Below are 19,600 nucleotides of genomic sequence, written 5' to 3'. Positions count from 1 at the left end.
GAGTTGTTTCCTCATAAAATATTTATTACTCTGTTTTCCAATTTAATTTCCCCCTATTGTGTGCAAATACTCACCGTCACAGCGGACTGCAAGCTTGCACACTACCGTTGTTGTCAACCGTTAAGAAACCTTCAAAAGTTTTTATTCATGCGCATGCATGCATTATCAAAGCGTAAAGTGGCAGCACACAGAGAACATTAAAATACACCCAACACAACATTACTGAAGCATTACTCGATTGCCTGCAGATCCATGCTCGTATTAGCAGCTGCTAATTCGGAAAGGCAATCTGATAGACCGGCGACCTGTTAGGGTAGAAGAGGCCAAAATGCCTCTCGGTGGCAGCCCCGGTCTTCTGGTTCTCGTTGAACATGGCAAATATGTACGCCTCCATCTGTCCGGGCCTCTTGGGCGTGCCACGCCCGACATGGTCGATCAGCCCCTGGTTGTACGCCCTCGCGTTGTCCATGCTCGCCCCGAACCCTTCCGCCGACGGCCACCCGCTCTCCGACACCACCACCCTCACGTTCCCGGCGCCGGCCTTCTCCAGCGCGGCGTAGATGCAGTCCACCATGGCGTCGAACAGGTTGGTGTAGGTGAGCCCGTTGCCGTCGTCCCTCACCGTGGTGCCCGGCTGGAAGGTGGCGTAGTTGAGGCTGATCTCGCGCGGGTTGCCGGCGTAGGCGAAGTAGGGGTACACGTTGGCCAGCAGCGGCGCGCCGGTGCTCGCCAGGTACTGGGCTACGCCATTCATGTAGGGATACGCGAACACGCCGGCGGAGGGAGGGTAAGAGTTGGCGATCACGTCGGATTTCACCGCGGTGGAAACCTTGATGCCGCCGATGCCGGCCGCGGCAAGGGCGGAGTTGACGTTGCGCATGGCCGGGAGGATGCTCTCCGTGGTGCCGCCTACCACCTCGTTGCCGACGGCTATGTACTTGATGTTGACGGCCGGGTAGTAGGGGCTGATGTTGTCATGGACCCAGGACGCCGCGTTGGAGGCGCTGGCGGCGAGGTAGGACACCGTGTCGAAGCCGCCGGCGTCGAGAATGAGGTCGATTCCGGAGTTGCGCAGGGCGTCCAGCGCCTCCCTGTCGGGATTGTAGATGCGCATCCGATTGATGCCCATGGACACGTACATCTTCACCACCTCGCTACGTGACGGGAGGTCGTTGCCCAGCATGCCGTAGCACACGCCGATGGATTGCACGGCCGGACGAGGATAAGCTACAAAAAATTACCAACACGCGTGCACGCACCCGTTAGCTACATACCAACGTACGTGCGGATATATATACGACGATATATCATACGAAATGCGATAATGGCATACGTGTAATCGGGTAGGCCGGCGTCTTGTCAGGGTTGAAGAGGCCGAAATGCCTCCTGGTCTCATCGCCAGTCTGCTGGTTCTCGTTGAACATGGCGAACACGTACGTCTCCAGTGGCCCGGGCCGCTTCGGCGTCCCGTTCTTGACGTTGTCGATCACGCCCTGGTTGTGGTTCATCGCGTTCTCTGCCGTCGCGGCGAACCCTCCCGCCGACGGCCACCCGGTCTCCGACACGGCGACGCGGACGTTTGGCGTGCCGGCCTTCTCCAGCGCGGCGTACACGGCGTCCACCATGGCGTTGAACAGGTTGGTGTAGGTGAGGCCGCTGCCGTCGTCCCTCACCGTGGTGCCCGGCTGGAACGTGGCGTAGTTGAGGCTGATGTCGCGCGGGTTTTCCCTGTATGAGACGTAGGGGTACACGTTGACGAGCAGCGGCGACACGGTGTTGGCCAGGAACCGCGCGATGGGAACCATGAACTGCTGCACGTCAGAGCTGAACACGCCGTGCGACGGGGGGAACGTGTTGGCGACCACGTCCATCTTGATCGCCGTCGACACCTTGATGCTGCTCGAGAGGCCGGCGGACACGAGGGCCTTGTGCACGTTCTGCATGGCCGGGAGGATGAGGCCCATGTCGCCGGCGGGGAGCTCGTTGCCGACGGTGATGTAGCGGATGATGACGCTCGGCCAGTAGGCCTCGACGTTGTCACGGACCCAGTCGGCGGCGGCGGAGGGGTTGTTGGCGAGGTTGGCCACCGCGCCGCTGTCGCCGACGTCGACGATGACGGCGATGCCGCTGCCGCGGAGCGCGTCGAGGGCCTCCTTGTCCGGGTAGTAGATGCGCATCGCGCCGATGCCTTGGGACTTGAGCAGCTGCACGACCTCGCTCCGCGACGGGAGGTTGTCGCCAAGAACACCGTAGCAAACACCATTGACAGCTGCATCATCACCACGGCACCACGCAACCGTATTACGATCGATCGATCGATCAAATCAACGAAAATAGAGAATTAATTGCTTGAAAAAAGGAAGGAAAATAATGAATAATCTAAAATATATACCTCCCATTTTCTCAAATAGCTAGGTGACTCGATCTGTCTCAGCTAGTATGCTTGATCGAGTTTCTGGAGATGGATATACGTATGCTTCAATGCTCGCTCCTGATCGTCGATAGGAATATGAATGGGCAGCTTCATATATATAGCGACGGATGATCAATGATGTTAACTTCACGTATCAGAGAGCCAATCGTTCTTCTCTTGTCAAAGGGGCACGAGTTTTTAGCCAAGTGGTGCCACCAGTATAAACAAGTGGCACTAATTTCATCCGTTAAATTTGCCGATGGATCAAGGATGTGCAAGCCTGGTAGCACCGTGGGTCCGTGGCGGCTATCAGCTCTATTTTCATTTGCACGTTAATCTACGACGTGGTTTCGTACGCGCACATGGTTTACAGTATTCAATCGGCTAATAGCTTATTGATTGGTCTCTATGTAATAATTAGGCTTGACAAATTGCATTATCATGCATGGTTCCGATGATTACTTGGGAGGGAAGAGCATGGCATCTTCCTGCGATGCATGCATGTACGCAAGTTCCATCGCAATGTCAAGTTGCCCCGGCCGTTTGTTGAGATGACTATATGCGTTTTGTTATTTGCGATATTGAAATTGGGCGCACATGGTAGGCGTGTACTTGTACAGTATTTTTTTTAGATAATGGAAAAAAAATCACAATATATATACATGGTATACAATGAATGTTTTGGAAGTTGGGCCAAATCATGAGCACGTGGGCTACACCGTTGACTTTTGGGCCTTGTTGCTGTCCGTCTCATGGGCTGCCTCTTCTCCAGTTGGGCCGTACTGGCTGAGGCCTGGAGCCTGGAGGGCAATGCAAAGCGGTTTCCTGAACGGCCCGGAGCCGCTCTGAGATGCGATGGGTAGAATCGTGGATATATAATAAATCGAAGACCCACCGATTGGTGGACTCGATCCGGAGCGAGGAGGTGTCGTCGCTGCTGCTACTGCCTACCATGGAGGGCTCGAGTAAGCTTCCCACAGATTGTTCATCTCTGCTGCATTAGGCTAGTGTTCCGGCCGGTCGCCGGCACCTGTAACTTGTTCTTGATATCACTTTTCCATCCGTTGTCTCATGCCACAAGAACTCCCATAATTTTAGAGTTGATTTGGGGGTTTTCTATTTTCCAGTATATTTTTAAATTGCTAAAATAATGTATATATATTTTTTTAAAAAAATTGCTTATATTTTTTTTGGCAAAATTCCGCTTATAACAAGTATAAGCAATACCATGAGGCTCAAAAGTTATTTGACCGTAAGATCTTCTTCACTTTGGTGGATAGCAAAGTGTGCTCATTCTTTCTGTATGATTTGAGCAGGCTAGTGTAGTGCTCCAGCAATATTCCTTCTTGTTCCAATGTGGATTATATTTGATTATATCAGAACATTTAAGATTAAGAATTCAGTGATCAATCAACGGTACTAGCCAATCTGCTCATGAGTCGCCATGTTTAGAGAAACCAATAACCATACTCCGCAAGAAAAAGTTCCAGGTGTAAAATGAAAGGGAAAAATGTTAAGCTCGTGTGCTTTAGAGCAAGTATTAAGTAAAGCCAACTATGCGCTTATAGCTCATATTAGAGTTAACATGCATGGTAGATGAGCTTTAAGCTTATTTTTATTTTTCTTCTTCTCTCTCTATCTCTCATCTATGCATTTAATGTATTTATCTTGAATTACGTGAATAGTTAGCTCTTGCATGGGAGCTAGCTCTCTTTATTTTTTAAACTATTATACTTGCTCTTAGTTTCTTATTTTTCTTCTGTTATCATCTGCATTATTGATGACCATATATGACATGCTGCAGATGAAAAGGTGCACACTAAGCCAAGGAGATGATAATTTTCAGGTTGATAAAACATTAAGATATTCAGGGCCAGACCTCCCAGAGGTATGTGGCTTTATATATTTCTTATGGAAGACTTATATAACAAGTAAATTATCACTATCCCTACTCTAACTGGGCATGTGAAGTTGTGAACTATGCTTGCTAAATATAAATTGCGTGAACAGATAGTCAAGTACTTTATTGCTTTTTTTTTTACTGACATTCATAGTATGCTCTAGTTTCCTCATAACTAATACACGATCACTTATGTGGCAACCATAAACAGAACCTCTTTTGTTTTTATGGGGATTAAAATGTAAAGTTTCCAAAAAAAAAGAAAGAAAAATAACATGGACCAACCACTTCCTAGGAAGAGTTAACAAATCATTGTCTATCAGTTTGGTGCAGCTTATTTATCCAAGCAATGTTACTCAGAGCACCTAGGTAAGAATGTTATTATACTCCATATGTTCATATTGTTACTTAGTTGGTGTAATGGTTTGTCTTTAGAGTCCCTAACATTCAACAATTATTTCCGTGCTTGTGCAGGACATTTGGCACCATATCCATTCCCTAATGCCATTGCGAGATGCTGCCCGTGCTGCTTGTGTATCTCGTGCATTTTTATGTAACTGGAGATGCCATCCCAACCTCATCTTCACTGAGGAAACACTGAGCTTGGAACAAGATGCACGTCGAAAGGGTGGTAAAGCACGCGCTTTCGCTAGCAAAGTTGACCACATTCTGAAAAACCACTCGGGCATTGGTGTGAAGAGACTCAAGCTTGTAATATGTTATTCTGGCAAGATCAATGTAAGTTCTCTCAACAGTTGGCTTCAGATAGCTATTACACCGGGGATTGAAGAAATCACCCTTCTTCTGCCTACAAAATATGAGGGAAGGTACAGTTTTCCATCTCACTTCTATGTAATAGGAGTGGAAGCTCAATTCAGTATATTCACCTCATGTATTGTAACTTACGTCCTACGGTTGGCCTTGGTTGCTTCACAAATCTGACAAAGCTGTTTTTATGGTTTGTGTGTATTACGGATGACGAGTTAGTATCTCTTCTTTCCAAGTCTTTTGCTTTGGAGGAGTTGGATCTCAGATATTGCAGTGAGATAATTTGCCTGACAATACCATGCCTACTAGAGAGACTCGGTTTGCCTCACTGTATTTGAGTGCAGCAATCTGCAAATGATAAACAATAATGCTCCGAAAGTTTCCACTTTTACCTTTAGTGGTGACCCAATAGAACTCTCACTTGGAGAATCATCGCAAGTGAAGAAGCTAGATATGAGCTGTTCAGATGTGCCCAACTTCATATATTATTCTATTACCAAGCTTCCCTATATTGTGCCAAATCTTACAAGTCTCACCTTATCTTCAGTTAATGAGGTATACATATTAGATATCTTTGTGATGGCATAATCAGTAATCATGCACTCATCTCCTGGGATATGATTAATTTTTACAGGGTATTAATACACCAACAGAAGCTGCCAAATACCTTCATCTCAAGCACCTGGGTATTTGTCTTGATGCAGATAAGGCCTTGCCCCCAGAATATGACTATTTGTCTTTGGTTTCTTTTCTTGATGCCTCTCCTGTTTTAGAGACCTTCATCTTGTGTGTAAGTTATCATTCTTTCTGCTGACATCTATGGTAAACCAATTATTCAAGTGCCATTATTTTTTTATTTTATGCAGGTACAACAACATGACATGAAGCATGAGTGTGTTTCTGAAGATGCCTCACATATGAGGCAAATGCCTGAACACAAGCATTCCAACCTTAAGAATGTGATGATCCTTGGCTTCTGCACTGCAAAGAGCATGGTTGAACTAACATGCCATGTCCTGGAGAATGCAACATCACTGAAAAGCATTACATTGGATACTGTATGTGATCCCTTTGATGAAGATAATATTGGAAGGTGTTATACAACTTCTACCCGCAAAACTGGTGAATGTGCACCACTAACTAGGGAAATGATCTTGGAAGCAAAAAGAGGGATCCGTGGCCATTGAAAGATACATCTTGGGGAAAGTTCCATCTATTGTTGAGTTAACTGTTCGTGGGCCTTGTACCCATTGCCATGATATTAAACGTGCCAGAAGATCAATGTTGAACATATAGTGTCTACAGTTACCTGTGTAATACTCCTACATGACCACTCTAACATCAGCAATACGATGCATATTCTTATTTTTACCAGAAAATTTGGTTCTCAAGAATACATGGGTTCCTGTTCTTGATTGTAAATTTGGGATGATGATCTAAGTACACTCGTCTCATGAACATATTCATCTTGTTGTCTAATTGTTTTTAGATCCGATGTCCTCTTGTAAATATGCCCCCCGCCCCCCCCCCCCCCCCTAAATATTATAAATATGCTCTCTCGGTCATAAATATTTCACACGTTTGACTTTAACCATGAAATTTTATGGATTCATTTTATTTAAAAATTTATTGTATATGTGAAAACAAATATAAGTTTGCTTAAAGTATCTTTAATTAATAATAAAACAAATCACAAAAATATAGATGATATTTATATAAAATTTTGAATAAAAAGAATGGTCAAATTTTAAGGTTAATGTTAACTGCATTGCGTCTAATATTTATAACCAGAGGGATTACTTTTTACCATCGGTGTCATTCCTATATATCCTTAGTCTAATTTATTGCGAGGTTATTCGATGTGATTTATGTAATCATGGTGATTAGATACATTTTTTATAACGAATGATGCTAGTGATGATTCTAACGCGCGCACACTAAACTTGCAGCACAGAACGATAGGGTTGCGTACTCGCGTGCCGTCGTAGGCACCCAATGTGTTGCGTAAATGCTTGAGAATTGATGAGTGTTCACAATTGATAAATTGGCATCGAGCACCTTACCTCACGCTAAAATATGTTACCTTATCATCTACTATTATTGCTTACTCAATCCGTCCCATAAAAAATCAAACTAATACCAGATATAGTATTAAGATGTGTCATATATGATACTTCCTCCGTTCCAAAATATAAGGCACAACCACCCTTAATCCAAAGACCAAGAAACAATTATTATCATCTCCTAGTTTGAATCACCCTAATAAATATAATACATGCATCCAATAGAATTAGAGATCTTGAGGGTGGAGGTTTTTAAAAAGTAATAATTTAATGAAGAAGACGTACTAATTAATTGTATGCATGCATGCATGCCTTATATTATGGAACATCCAAAAAATGTAGTTGTGTCTTATATTATGGAACAGAGGGAGTATTATATTAGGGTCCGTTCACTTTGATGTCATTTTCAACCATATTATTTTTTTGCAAAGTTGCTAAAAAAGTCTACATTTAATTTGTTGCTAAATTTGGTCAATACATAAGAAATCTTGCTAAAATTTTGACAGTATTACCATCTTGCCAAAATTTTGGTATTGTCAAAACTTGGTAAGGTTTATTTTGGCTACAATCTAAACATGCCCTTAGTATTTATGGAACAGAGGCCTTGTGTGAGGGATTCACCATTATCCGCCGCATTTTCTTTTCCTATCAACCATCAAGACGGATTCCATTGGTCATATAGATGATTTTGCCAATCTTATCGTTGCCGATTTAATCATAGGAACGTTTAGCTGTCGTTGCCGGAGCTCAAATTAATGGAGTCGACGCCGACGCCGCCGCCGCCGCAGCAGCAGCAGCAGCAGCGTCTCTTGCCCCTTGTCGTCGTCTTCCTCTTCGTCGTCGGTGCACTACCAGCGGCGACACACGGGGCCACGTCCAGCCCCCACTTCCACCCGGTGGTGCTTGTGCCGGGCAACACGTGCGGGCAGCTTGACGCGCGGCTCACCGACGAGTACGAGCCTCCGACGCCGGCGTGCCGCGGCGGCGTACGGTACGGAAGCAGGGCCAGCGCGGGTGGTGGTTGGTTCCGGCTGTGGGAGAACTTCACGGCGCTGCAGGAGGACCCCGCGCTCTCGCCTTGCTACGCCGACCAGCTGCGCCTCGTGTACGACCCCGTCGCCGGCGACTACCGCAACGTGCCCGGCGTCGACACCCGCGTCGTCTCCTTCGGCTCCACCCGCGGCTTCCGCTCCGACGATCCTGCTCGAAAGTAAGCGATATCATGTCGAATTTATCGTACTCCATTCCACATGGAGATGAACATGCAATGCATATAGGGACGTGTGCATGGAGAGGCTCGTGGAGGCGCTGGAAGAGGAGAGATACGCGGAGGGAGAGAACCTGTTCGGCGCGCCGTACGACTTCAGGTACGCGCCGGCCGCTCCCGGCTTGCCGTCCGGGGTGTTCTCCGACTTCACGTCGAGGTTAAGGCGCCTCGTGGAGCGCGCGAGCGAGAGGAACGGAGGCAAGCCGGTCATCCTCGTGACGCACAGCCTCGGCGGCCTCTTCGCCATGGTGTTCCTCGACCGGACCCCGCTGCCGTGGCGCAGGAGGTACATCAAGCACTTCGTCATGCTCTGCCTCGGCGTCGGCGGCTCGCCGCTGAACATGTGGCCCCTCGCCGCCTCCTCCATCCCGTCGTCGTCGTCGTTGGTGGGCAGCGTGCTGACGTACGGGAACAGGAGCTTCGCGAGCATGTTCTCCCTCCTGCCGTCGCCGGCGGTGTACGGCGACACGCCACTGGTGATCACGCGAGCCAAGAACTACTCCGCCGACGACATGCCGGAGTTTCTCTCGGCGGCTGGTTTCTCCGACGACGAGGTGGCGCTCTACCGGGCGAGGGCGCTGCCGGTGACCCTGGATCTCCGGGCGCCGCTCGTGCCGCTGACGTCCATCGACGGCGTCGGTGTGCCGACGGTAGATAAGCTGGTGTTCTGGGACGGCAACTTCAGCGCGAAGCCTCAGGTGGTGAACGGCGACGGCGATGGGCAGATCAACTTGGACACCGTGTTGGCATTAGAAAGGTTGATCGGTGATGACCCGGATCAGGGTTACTTCAAGTCAATTTTGATCCCCAACACGACGCACAAGGGTGTCATCTCCGATGAATTAGCGCTCAAGCGTGTGGTCAGCGAAATTCTTGGAGCAAATTCAATTAACTAAGGGGAAACTGTTTTAATCCCTCGAGGGGATATTCTATCGTTCTTTGCATGTCACTTAAATGGTTATAAAAAAATTTAAAAAAATTTGGGAAGGTGTATTAACATGTGATGTAACACTCCACAAACATGCAAGTTCAAATTCAACTTCTACATCTCGTAACGAAAAAAACAAATTGAACCGCAGCTAGTTAACGTATATTCAGAGTCAAATTTGTTTTTTTCGTTGCGAGATGTAGAAGTTGAATTTTTACTTGTATGTTTGTAGAGTGATATATCACATATTAATACATCTTCTTAAATTTTTTTAAATTTTTTCATAACCATTTGAATGACATGCAAACAACGAGGGGATATCCCTCGAGGGATCAAAATTCTCTTCCTTAACTAAGCCACTTCTTGAATCTTTGATAGCAGAGATGTATTATCCAAATCCAAAACTGAGTGTTCCTTTTGCTTCTAGTTACAGCTTTCATTTTATTCTGAAATAATAAATAAGTAATCTTGCATGTCATGATGTCAATGAACTTCATCTTGAATTAATTTCTAGTCAAAACTCGAAACGAAATCTACATGATCTGAAACTCTCTGTTAGGAATTTTGCGTGTCTATCAGCCGTGTTTATCATCAATAAGAACAAAGTATAATAGCATGCTACAAGTCAGCTATCACCTGAACTCATAACTGCACTTAAAACATGATGGATGGAGTATTAGCGATATTGACTTTTTTGCTGCACATGATTGGCATATTACCGAATATATGCATATGGTACTATTGGCTGGTTTGGTGGAATTCCAATTCTGAGCCTTTTTTATCCACAGCTCATGTTCTCTGTTTTTATTAAGACGGTTGTTCTCTGTGATTAGAATATTTGGAGAATTATGATCAAACATGGACTATACTATATCCTGACTAGATGTGAATTGTATTTGTATAAATCAGGATTTGTTGTGTGAACTAGCACATTGCCAATGCCAGGTCAAACAGTAAGTTTTTTTTTCTTCACTAAATATGAGTGCATGGATCTGAAATATATTAATTCATCGGTCAACATGGAGCAAAAAAAACAAGCATAGCACAACTGATCTAAAAACAATGTCTGACGAATTCCAGTCCATTAATTGCAGAAACAAATGTGCAAATTCTTTAGTTGCTGTAACAAAGGGAATTCCAGTCCATTAGTGCCGCAAGCCAGAGCAGCTTGAGTGGCCAAAATCGAGCTGGTGAAGCAGTCTTCTCCGTTCATGATCTGTGTCGTCTGTTCTGGAACTGATAAGCCGAAAATGTTTGCGTCCATCAGTACGTTTATGTGCCATTTGTTTGGTACAAGATGGTACCAATATATAGTCACAGCAGGCTGCTGTCATTAACAGATAAAGAGATCTGAATATTTTTATTTTACAAACACGCAAAATGATTGCACGTCGGTATATTAGAAAAAAAGAGTATTTGTTTACCCAACGCAATCAGCCCAGTCCAACTTATACCAAGTGAAGGGAGAAAAGACAAAACAAGAAAAAAAACCAAGGAAAAAAGGGAAGAGGCCTGAAATTTTCTTTTTAAGAAAACAATTTGGAACTTTTATTCATGTAGCATTTTCAAAGCACAATGTGCCATATAGAGTACATTAACATTCAACCAACATTAATTATTTAAGCATGGATTATTCGTCTCTGGAAATCCTTATTCGCATTGACATGGTCAGCCGCTAGTTCGGAGGAAACGTAATCGGGTAGACCGGCGTCTTGTCAGGATTGAAGAGCCCAAAATGCCTCTCGGTCTCATCCCCGGGCTTCTGGTTCTCGTTGAACATGGCGAACACGTACGTCTCCAGCTGCCCAGGCCGCTTCGGCGTCCCGTTCTTGACGTTGTCGATCACGCCCTGGTTGTGATTCCTCGCGTTCTCCACGTTCGCCGCGAACCCTCCCGCCGACGGCCACCCGCTCTCCGACACGACGATGCGGACGCCGGGCGCGCCGGCCTTCTCCAGCGCGGCGTACACGGCGTCCACCATGGCGTTGAAGAGGTTGGTGTAGGTGAGGCCGCTGTCGTTGTCCCTCACCGTGGTGCCCGGCTGGAACGTGGCGTAGTTGAGCGGGATGTCGCGCGGGTTGTCCCTGTAGGCGAAGTAGGGGTACACGTTGACGAGCAGCGGCGACATGGTGTTGGCGAGGAACTGCGCGATGGGCACCATGAACCGCTGCAGGTCCGGGCGGAACACGCCGTGCGACGGAGGGAACGAGTTGGTGATCACGTCCATCTTCACCGCCGTCGACACCTTGATGCTGTTCGAGAGGCCGGCGGACACGAGCGCGTTGTACACGTTCTGCATGGCCGGGAGGATGGTCCCCATGTCGCCGGGGCCGAGCTCGTTGCCGACGGCGATGTACCGGATGAAGACGCTCGGCCAGTACGCCTGGACATTGTTCCGGACCCAGTCGGCGGCGGCGGAGGGGTTGTTGGCGAGGTTGGCCACCGCGCCCTTGTCGCCGACGTCGACGATGACGGCGATGCCGCTGCCGCGGAGCGCGGCGAGGGCTTCCTGGTCCGGGTAGTAGATGCGCATCGCGCTGATGCCTTTCGACTTGTACAGCTGCACGACCTCGCTCCGCGACGGGAGGTTGTTGCCGAGAACGCCATAGCAGACACCGTGGGCACCTGCATGATTAAAAATCTAAAATTAATCGATGAAGAAAAAATACAGAGAGATTGAATTGCTTGAGAGGAATTAATTGCTTGTTGATTAGCGAACACAATTACTAGTTGATTAGCACTAGATTAACGCAGCATGGAAGAGAAGAGGATCAAAAGAAAAATGAAAACTGAATTAATGTACCTCCCATTTGCTCAAATTACTCAGTTGTCGGAGATGCTCAAATCTGAATATGTATGCTTCGATGCTCGCTTGTGATCGTCGCTAGGGAAAGAATGGGCCTCCTTATATACTGTGAGATGGTGCGGCTTTTCGTATCAGATGATCTATAAACAACCAGGTGGCACTTCGAACGGTTAGTACTTAGTAGTTAGATAGGTTTAATTATATTTATCTCTCGAAAAGTTGTAATTGTATTTGCCGAGGATTTGCGCGCAAACCTCACAGTACTATTCAGATTAAGCTTGCTCATTACTATTTCTTGCACATTTGTTTGGATAATAACTAAACTATTTCTTACACATGTGGCTTGCAGTATTAGGTTAATTAATCTAACGGTTGATTCTCCGTTCATCATTAAGCTTGACGAATGATAGTGTTGTGGCCTCATCGTGGCCACGTAAGTTCAAACACAATGTCAAGCCGCCTCGTTTTGTTTTAAGATAAGATGAGCTGGCCGTCATGACTCGTACCTATACTGATGATCAGGTCAAATATACATGCATGTGCGTTCTTTGCTACTGACGACTGACGAGTAGTGACGAGAGGCATGCTCGGTTTTGCTTGCCCGCGACAAGTTCTTCGCGTGGCTATCTGAAGATCACCAACAGCGACACCGTGCATGCATTTCTCTGAGTATTCAATATTAGATATATTTCCAATATTAATATTAACCATCGACATCAACGAATAAGTAGAGGGAACTAATATTATTTTAGTGTAGCTAGCTTGCGGTGTGGTTGGTCTCTCCCTCTTGCTTTCCCACAGTCTTCGATGATAATCTGACATATAAATATGAATGCATATAAATTGCGTGTCAAGATGAGCATTAGAGAACACTGTCTAGGGGAATGTCGTCTTGTCAAATCTCTATGTTGAAACAATTCCGCATATGCAAGTTTTATGTCAAGCTGGCAAGCTAGATTGCTTGCTGTGTTTATATATCTGAGCTGGTTAACTTGATCTGCAGTATCCGTGACCCAACTTAATTGTCGAAGAAACGGGTGGTCAGACAAAATTAAGCTTACAAGGCTGGGCATTCATGGCATGGGGTGCAACGTGTTTAGTTTTGATTGGATCACGACGAGCTTGTGGTTATCTTCTTATTGGGACCTCATAGCCTGAGAAATATTTCACTGAACTTGCCTTATATTCCGCTGAATAGGAGCACATGGCTGAGTTTTGGTACCTCCTAACCTATGTACCAAGAGTTACTAAATTAAAAAATAGTACCTCCTCAAGAAATATAAAATTGCTCATATAACAAACACATTGGCAATTAAGCCTCTATGGAATATGGTAATATTCCCCCATGATATGCTATGCCATTGATCATCAACTCAATAGTCTAATTGATTGATTATACTCTTAAAAAAACCAGTTGATTGATCAAGCAAAACGAAGATGTCCATTCCAAGTGGGATCTGCATTCTTCTTCTTCTTCTTGACAATTGGCATTTTGTATAAGCCGTTTTACCTTTTTTTTTTAAGAACAATAGCCGGCTTACCTAGATGCCATTTTACAGATTTTTTTTATTTTTATTTATTTATTTATTAAAATATATAAAAATAATTTTTTATTTACAAAACTAGTCGCCCATCACTCTTTGATAGGGCGACTTTTAAAAATTGCCCCTCCAAAGGACAATTTATCCAACATGGCAGACAGCCGTTGGCCATCGCCTAATGGCCGACCACCGAGGACGCCGAAATTTTGCAGGCGGCCCCTTTGACGCTAGGGCTGTCAACGAGCCGAGCTCGAGCAAGCTTGCTTGCCTAGGTTCGAGCTCGAGCCGAGCCTATAAAATGTTCGAGCTTTCAAACAGGCTCGGTTCGAGCTCAATCAAGCTCGAGCTCGACTACTAAGCTCGATTTTTAATTAGAACAGTGTATATTTTAAAGGATAATTTTTTTAAAACTATTTAATTTATGGTTTATCATATTAGTAGAAGAGGAAAAGAATAAAATAAATATATGATTCCAATACAAGACATACAAATAACATATTTGATCTACTAATTTATTAAATAGCAACAAAAAAATCATAAATTACTAGGCTCGTTAGAAGCTCGAGCTTGGCTCGCAAAGCTCGTGAGCTTTGGGACAGGCTCGGGCTCGGCTCGTTTGGAGCTCGAGCCGAGCTCGAATCGAGCCTAGGACGAGTCGAGCTCGAGCAGCTCGCGAGCCTCGAGCTTTTTTGATAGCCCTATTTGCCGCCCTCACAGAGGGCGGTTTTTGGCTCTAGGGGTTGCCTGCAAAAGGGCTGGGAGGGTGGCCAGACTTTTTTGCAGATGGCCCCCTTGCCGCCCTCACAGAAGGCGATTTTACACTACGCAGGGGAGCGCCTGCTTAAAGGGCGGCAGGAGTTTGCCACTCCCCTTCTGCTCCCCCTCACCCTCCCTCATTTTCTTTTTTTTTTGGATTTTGAGTGAATATAATAAAAAATCAGAGAGGGAGAAGAAGTTTTATATCCCGCGGGGGCATAAAATCGCCCTCACAGAGGACTGAAGGGAGCCGTCTACAAAATGACAGGCCATCCTCGCTGCCCTTTTGCAGGCGGTAAGGGGACTGCCTGCAAAAATGCTAGGCTGCCTCGCCGCCCTTTTGCATGTGGCCCCCGCATAGTGAAAAAACGCCCTCCCAGAGGGCGGCAAAGGGGCCACCTACAAAATGCCCCTCCCTCGGTGGCCGGCCGTTAGGTGAGGGCCAATGGACGTCTGCCACGTCGGATAAATCGCTCTCTGGGAGGGTGATTTTTAAAAATCGATCTCCCTCCAGATAGCGATGGGGCGACTAGTTTTCTAAATTTTTCAAAAAAGTTTTAAATATTTAAATAAATAAAATTAAAAAAAATCCCATTTTACGTGGGCAGCATAGTACTGATGGCCTTGTTTTGGGCTAACCCATTCGGCCCATGGATTTGTTATGAATGACTTTGATCCGTTCCCATAAACAGGAAGAGTTCATGACGGATTAGTCCAAAGCAAGGCCCTCAGTGCTGCTATGCTGCTTATGTCCCTATGACTGATGAACAATGCCCGATATGGTGTAATTCGATCTTGATATACAGCTTCAGAATGCACAATAATCTCGTCATGATCCAATCAAAGCTTAAACACCTTGTACCCATGAATGATCTGCCTTCTAGCTTTTATCTGACCACCGGTCTCTTTGACGATTAAGCCATGGATTCTAGATCAAAGTTAACCAGCTACTTGGAGAAACATAGCAGTCAATCTTGGCATAAAACTTGCATACATGGAATTGTTCCAACATAGAGATTTGACAAGGCATTCCCCTAGATACTTACACAGTGTTCTAGTGCGCATATTGACACGCAATATATAACATAAATATGCATTTCCTTCTGAACTTCAGATTGTCATCGACGACTGCGGGAAAGCACGAGGGAGACCGGCCGGCCACCACAAGCTAGCTACAGACTAAATCAATTAATTTCATCTGCACTTACTCGTTGATGTCGATGGCTAATATTAATTCGAAATATCTAATATATGAAGTACTCCACTTGACAAGATCAGAGAAATGCATGCACGATGTCGCTGTTCTTGTCACTGTCAGATAGCCACGAAGAACTTGTCGCGGGCAAGCAAACAAGCATGGCTCTCGTCAGTCGTCACTACTCCCTCTATTTTGTATTATAAAGAGTCAGGTACCATAAATAAATTAAAAACTACATATTCAATATTTAACATGATGTACGGTAAAACTACATATTTAAAACTTAATTTATCGCAGAACGATAAATTTAAAGTATAATAATATCACAAAACTATGATTTAGTAACAGATTTATCACAAAATTATAGATTTAGTGTCAATTTAATCATAAAACTTGGATATTTATAATCAAACATAACATTGATGTCAAATATTTAAATCATAACATTAGTGTTAATTATTTAAACCATAAATATGTAGTATTATGATAATTTTATTGTTAAATATGTAGTTATACGATACATCACCTTAAATCTGTAATTTTACGATAATTAGTCAAAGTATATGTAGTTTTGTAAAATTTATTCTATTATAAATCGTTTGATTTTTTTTTCTCAATCAAAATTATTTAGATTTGTCCAAATTTACAGAAAAAAATTAGCAACATTTATAACACCAAATTAGTTTTATTGAATTTACCATCGAATATATTTTGATAATATATTTGTTTTGCATTGAAAACATTACTATTTATTTTTTTGTAAGCTTTAGTTTGACTAAGAAAAAAAATTCAAGCGAGATATAGTATAAAACGAAAGGAGTAGCCAGCACGGTATATACTTGATCTGGTACGAGTCATTATGGCCAGCTCATATATTATCTTAAAACAAAACGAGGCGGCTTGACATTGTGTTTGAACTTACGTGCCCAAGATGAGGCCACAGCACTATTTACTCGATCCAAACACAAGAAGTTCCATGCATGTTAATCGATCAGTCGTCATTCGTCAAGCTTAATGATGACAGGAAAATCAACTATATATTGGGTTATCCAAACAAAATGTGCAAGAAACCTTACTGGTTAACCGATTGAAGTGTCTCATTGACAAGAGGAAGAAGTCACGCCATCTTGCAGTATATAAGGGGGGACATTCTTTCCTGGCTACGATCACGAGCTAGCGAGCGCGAGCATTGAGGCGCCATTCATAATTCCATCTCCAGATACTGATCAAGCAGATCAGAGCTCGAGTTATCATAGCTATTTGATCAAATGGGAGGTATATTCAGAGCTTATATTTCCGTTTCCTTTTCTCTTTCATGCTGAGCTGATATATTGCTAATCAATTAACTAACCCTCTCATATGCAATTCGATCTCTCTCTCTTTCTCTCTCTCTCTTGCTATTTTATTTCCTTACACATCAATTAAATCGTCTGATTTGGTATCAACACGCACTCCTATGTTTTTGCAGGTGTCCACGGTGTTTGCTATGGCATGAACGGCGACAACCTCCCGTCGCAGAGCGAGGTCGTGCAGCTGTACAAGTCCAATGGCATCGGTGCTATGCGCATCTACAGCCCGGATCAGAAGGCCCTCGACGCGCTCCGCGGCAGCGGCATCGCCGTCATCATCGACGTCGGCGGCAGCGGCGCGGTGGCCAACCTCGCCAACAACCCCTCCGCCGCCGCCGACTGGGTGCGTGACAACGTCCAGGCCTACTGGCCGAACGTCATCATCCGGTACATCGCCGTCGGCAACGAGCTCGGCCCCGGCGACATGGGGACCATCCTCCCGGCCATGCAGAACGTGTACGACGCGCTCGTGTCCGCCGGCCTCTCGAACAGCATCAAGGTGTCGACGGCGGTGAGGATGGACGCGATCACCGAATCGTTCCCTCCGTCGCACGGCGTGTTCCGCCCGGACCTGCAGCAGTTCATGGTGCCCATCGCGCAGTTCCTCGCCAACACCATGTCGCCGCTGCTCGCCAACGTGTACCCCTACTTCGCCTACAGGGACAACCCGCGCGAAATCCCGCTCAACTACGCCACGTTCCAGCCGGGCACCACGGTGAGGGACAACGACAGCGGCCTCACCTACACCAACCTCTTCAGCGCCATGGTGGACGCCGTGTACGCCGCGCTGGAGAAGGCCGGCGAGCCCGGCGTCCGCGTCGTCGTGTCGGAGAGCGGGTGGCCGTCGGCGGGAGGGTTCGCGGCGAACGTGGAGAACGCGAGGAATCACAACCAGGGCGTGATCGACAACGTCAAGAACGGGACGCCGAAGCGGCCCGGGCAGCTGGAGACGTACGTGTTCGCCATGTTCAACGAGAACCAGAAGCCCGGGGATGAGACCGAGAGGCATTTTGGGCTCTTCTACCCTGACAAGACGCCGGTCTACCCGATTACGTTTCCTCCGAACTAGCGGCTGACCATGCCAGTGCAAATAAGGATTTCCAGAGACGAATAATCCATGATTAAATAATGTTGGTTGAACGTTAATGCATGTACTCTGTATGGCCCTTTTTTTTTTGTGACAATGCTACATGAATAAAAAATTCCAATTTTATTTTATTTTTAAAAAAAATTCAGGATCTTTTTATCGGTTGATGACAGCAGCCTGCTGTGACTATATATCGGTACCATCTTGTGCCAAACAGATGGCACCTATAAACAGATAGACACAAACATTTCCAGCTTTTCAGTTCCTGAACGCAGAATACTGCTCCACCAGCTCGGATTAATTATGGCCACTCAAGCTACTCCCGCTTGCTGCTACTAATTCCCTTCGTTACCGGGTGGATGATGGCCGAGTACGAGATCACCGATCCCCGGTGCTACCGCCGCACACCGACGACGGCGAGGAGGACGACTTCTGGGTCCTCTGCCCTCGGCCGCCAAAATCTTCCAGCCAAAGCAGCACGGCGGCGCAAGCCCGCCGCCGCGGATGGCCGGCCAGGCTGCGTGATCCGGACGACGGTGGAGGCGACCAGAGTTCGATTCCGACGCACGTGAGATCACGAGGTTTGCCTCGCTTTTGTATTCGACTCCGGTTATACTTTTGCTTTGGAATTGTGTTCCTTTGCTTTCTTCCTCCTCCAGCATCTGCTGATCATACGTTCCGTGTGATGAAACACTGCGAATCAAATGGGACATTGAGATGTTGTTGTACTGGTAGCCTGATGAATTCATTGTCTCTTTCTGACAACCCGCATATGTAGTCTCTTGGTGTTTCAAGTCGCGGTTTGGTTTCCTCTCACTTTCTCTGCTCCAATCTCCAGATTCCAGCGGCCTCGCAGAATCAGATATCAACTCGATTAATACAAAAATGATTCGGTAGTTATTTCTCACGCGGAAGGAATGGAATCTTTTAGAAGAAAAATTGCAGAACGGAGTAATTTCACTCAGATCATCGTCGTTTTCCTAATCGGTGTCGGTGCTCAACTACTAGGATGAAAACGGGAATACGCTAATGGATATTTATCGAATACGAATAGCAGCGAATACAGTAATGGATAACTTCTCAAATCAACGAAGATATATATAGCTCAAATACTTTTTTTTCTAAAATAATAAATCGATATTTCTATTTTTTTATCAATAATAATAATAAAACTATATTGTACACTTTACTTTATTCGAGAAAAAGAACCATATTTATCTATAAATATAATTATAAGTAGTATGATATGGCCTAATAAAAATTTTAAAAAGTCATTAGACAAAAAAATATAAATTACTTGACTAATTTTTTTATTTAATTAAGCACCTCAATACATGGTATAAATCTAAACATTAAAGAGTAGAGAAGAATAAAACTAATCAGTTGTATATGAAAAATACTCATTTTTCGATTCCGAGAAAAAAAATCTGAATTCATTTTCGGAAAGTTTCAGAATTCGTTTCCGTCGAATTCCGGTTTCTGATGGATAACTGCTTGCTTTATTATATTCGTTTCCTTTTCCGA

At 45.3% G+C, this 19,600-nt stretch overlaps 4 protein-coding genes and 1 pseudogene across 4 annotated transcripts; 3 read left to right on the top strand and 2 right to left on the bottom strand.

The window, feature by feature from the left end:
• Positions 1-120: 120 nt before the first annotated feature.
• Positions 121-2,488, bottom strand: LOC127773469 (uncharacterized). The gene is made up of 3 exons (XM_052299571.1): positions 2,393-2,488; positions 1,334-2,269; positions 121-1,227 (listed from the first exon to the last, which is right to left on the bottom strand). The coding sequence occupies exons 1-3, from the start codon at positions 2,397-2,399 to the stop codon at positions 272-274; spliced, it is 1,899 nt and encodes a 632-aa protein (XP_052155531.1). The 5' UTR covers positions 2,400-2,488; the 3' UTR covers positions 121-271.
• Positions 2,489-4,193: 1,705 nt separating this feature from the next.
• LOC127760015 (putative F-box/LRR-repeat protein At3g18150) lies at positions 4,194-6,268 on the top strand (annotated as a pseudogene).
• A 1,500-nt stretch (positions 6,269-7,768) lies between these two features.
• On the top strand, positions 7,769-9,524 carry LOC127771286 (lecithin-cholesterol acyltransferase-like 1). Its single transcript, XM_052297167.1, has 2 exons — positions 7,769-8,354; positions 8,422-9,524. Exons 1-2 carry the CDS (start codon positions 7,900-7,902, stop codon positions 9,305-9,307), a joined length of 1,341 nt encoding a protein of 446 aa, XP_052153127.1. The 5' UTR covers positions 7,769-7,899; the 3' UTR covers positions 9,308-9,524.
• Positions 9,525-10,857: 1,333 nt separating this feature from the next.
• On the bottom strand, positions 10,858-12,289 carry LOC127760102 (glucan endo-1,3-beta-glucosidase GV-like). The gene is made up of 2 exons (XM_052284313.1): positions 12,143-12,289; positions 10,858-11,964 (listed from the first exon to the last, which is right to left on the bottom strand). Exons 1-2 carry the CDS (start codon positions 12,147-12,149, stop codon positions 11,015-11,017), a joined length of 957 nt encoding a protein of 318 aa, XP_052140273.1. The 5' UTR covers positions 12,150-12,289; the 3' UTR covers positions 10,858-11,014.
• A 4,508-nt stretch (positions 12,290-16,797) lies between these two features.
• LOC127760103 (glucan endo-1,3-beta-glucosidase GV-like) lies at positions 16,798-18,213 on the top strand. The gene is made up of 2 exons (XM_052284314.1): positions 16,798-16,915; positions 17,109-18,213. Exons 1-2 carry the CDS (start codon positions 16,909-16,911, stop codon positions 18,056-18,058), a joined length of 957 nt encoding a protein of 318 aa, XP_052140274.1. The 5' UTR covers positions 16,798-16,908; the 3' UTR covers positions 18,059-18,213.
• Positions 18,214-19,600: the final 1,387 nt, after the last annotated feature.

Source organism: Oryza glaberrima, chromosome 1, assembly GCF_000147395.1.
Source record: "Oryza glaberrima chromosome 1, OglaRS2, whole genome shotgun sequence".
In the NCBI taxonomy this organism is placed as follows: Eukaryota; Viridiplantae; Streptophyta; class Magnoliopsida; order Poales; family Poaceae; genus Oryza; species Oryza glaberrima.
The sequence above is the reverse complement of the archived record's forward strand: the minus strand, read 5'-3'. Positions and strand labels throughout refer to the sequence as shown.

Excerpts from the sequence above, each read along its gene's own strand:
- LOC127773469 (XM_052299571.1), bottom strand. Across the intron at positions 1,228-1,333 it reads GCCGGCCTACCCGATTACAC|CTTATCCTCGTCCGGCCGTG; the intron begins GTATGCCATTAT and ends AATTTTTTGTAG.
- LOC127771286 (XM_052297167.1), top strand. The coding sequence starts at position 7,900 with ATGGAGTCGACGCCGACGCCGCCGCCGCCGCAGCAGCAGCAGCAGCAG. Across the intron at positions 8,355-8,421 it reads TCCGACGATCCTGCTCGAAA|GGACGTGTGCATGGAGAGGC; the intron begins GTAAGCGATATC and ends CAATGCATATAG.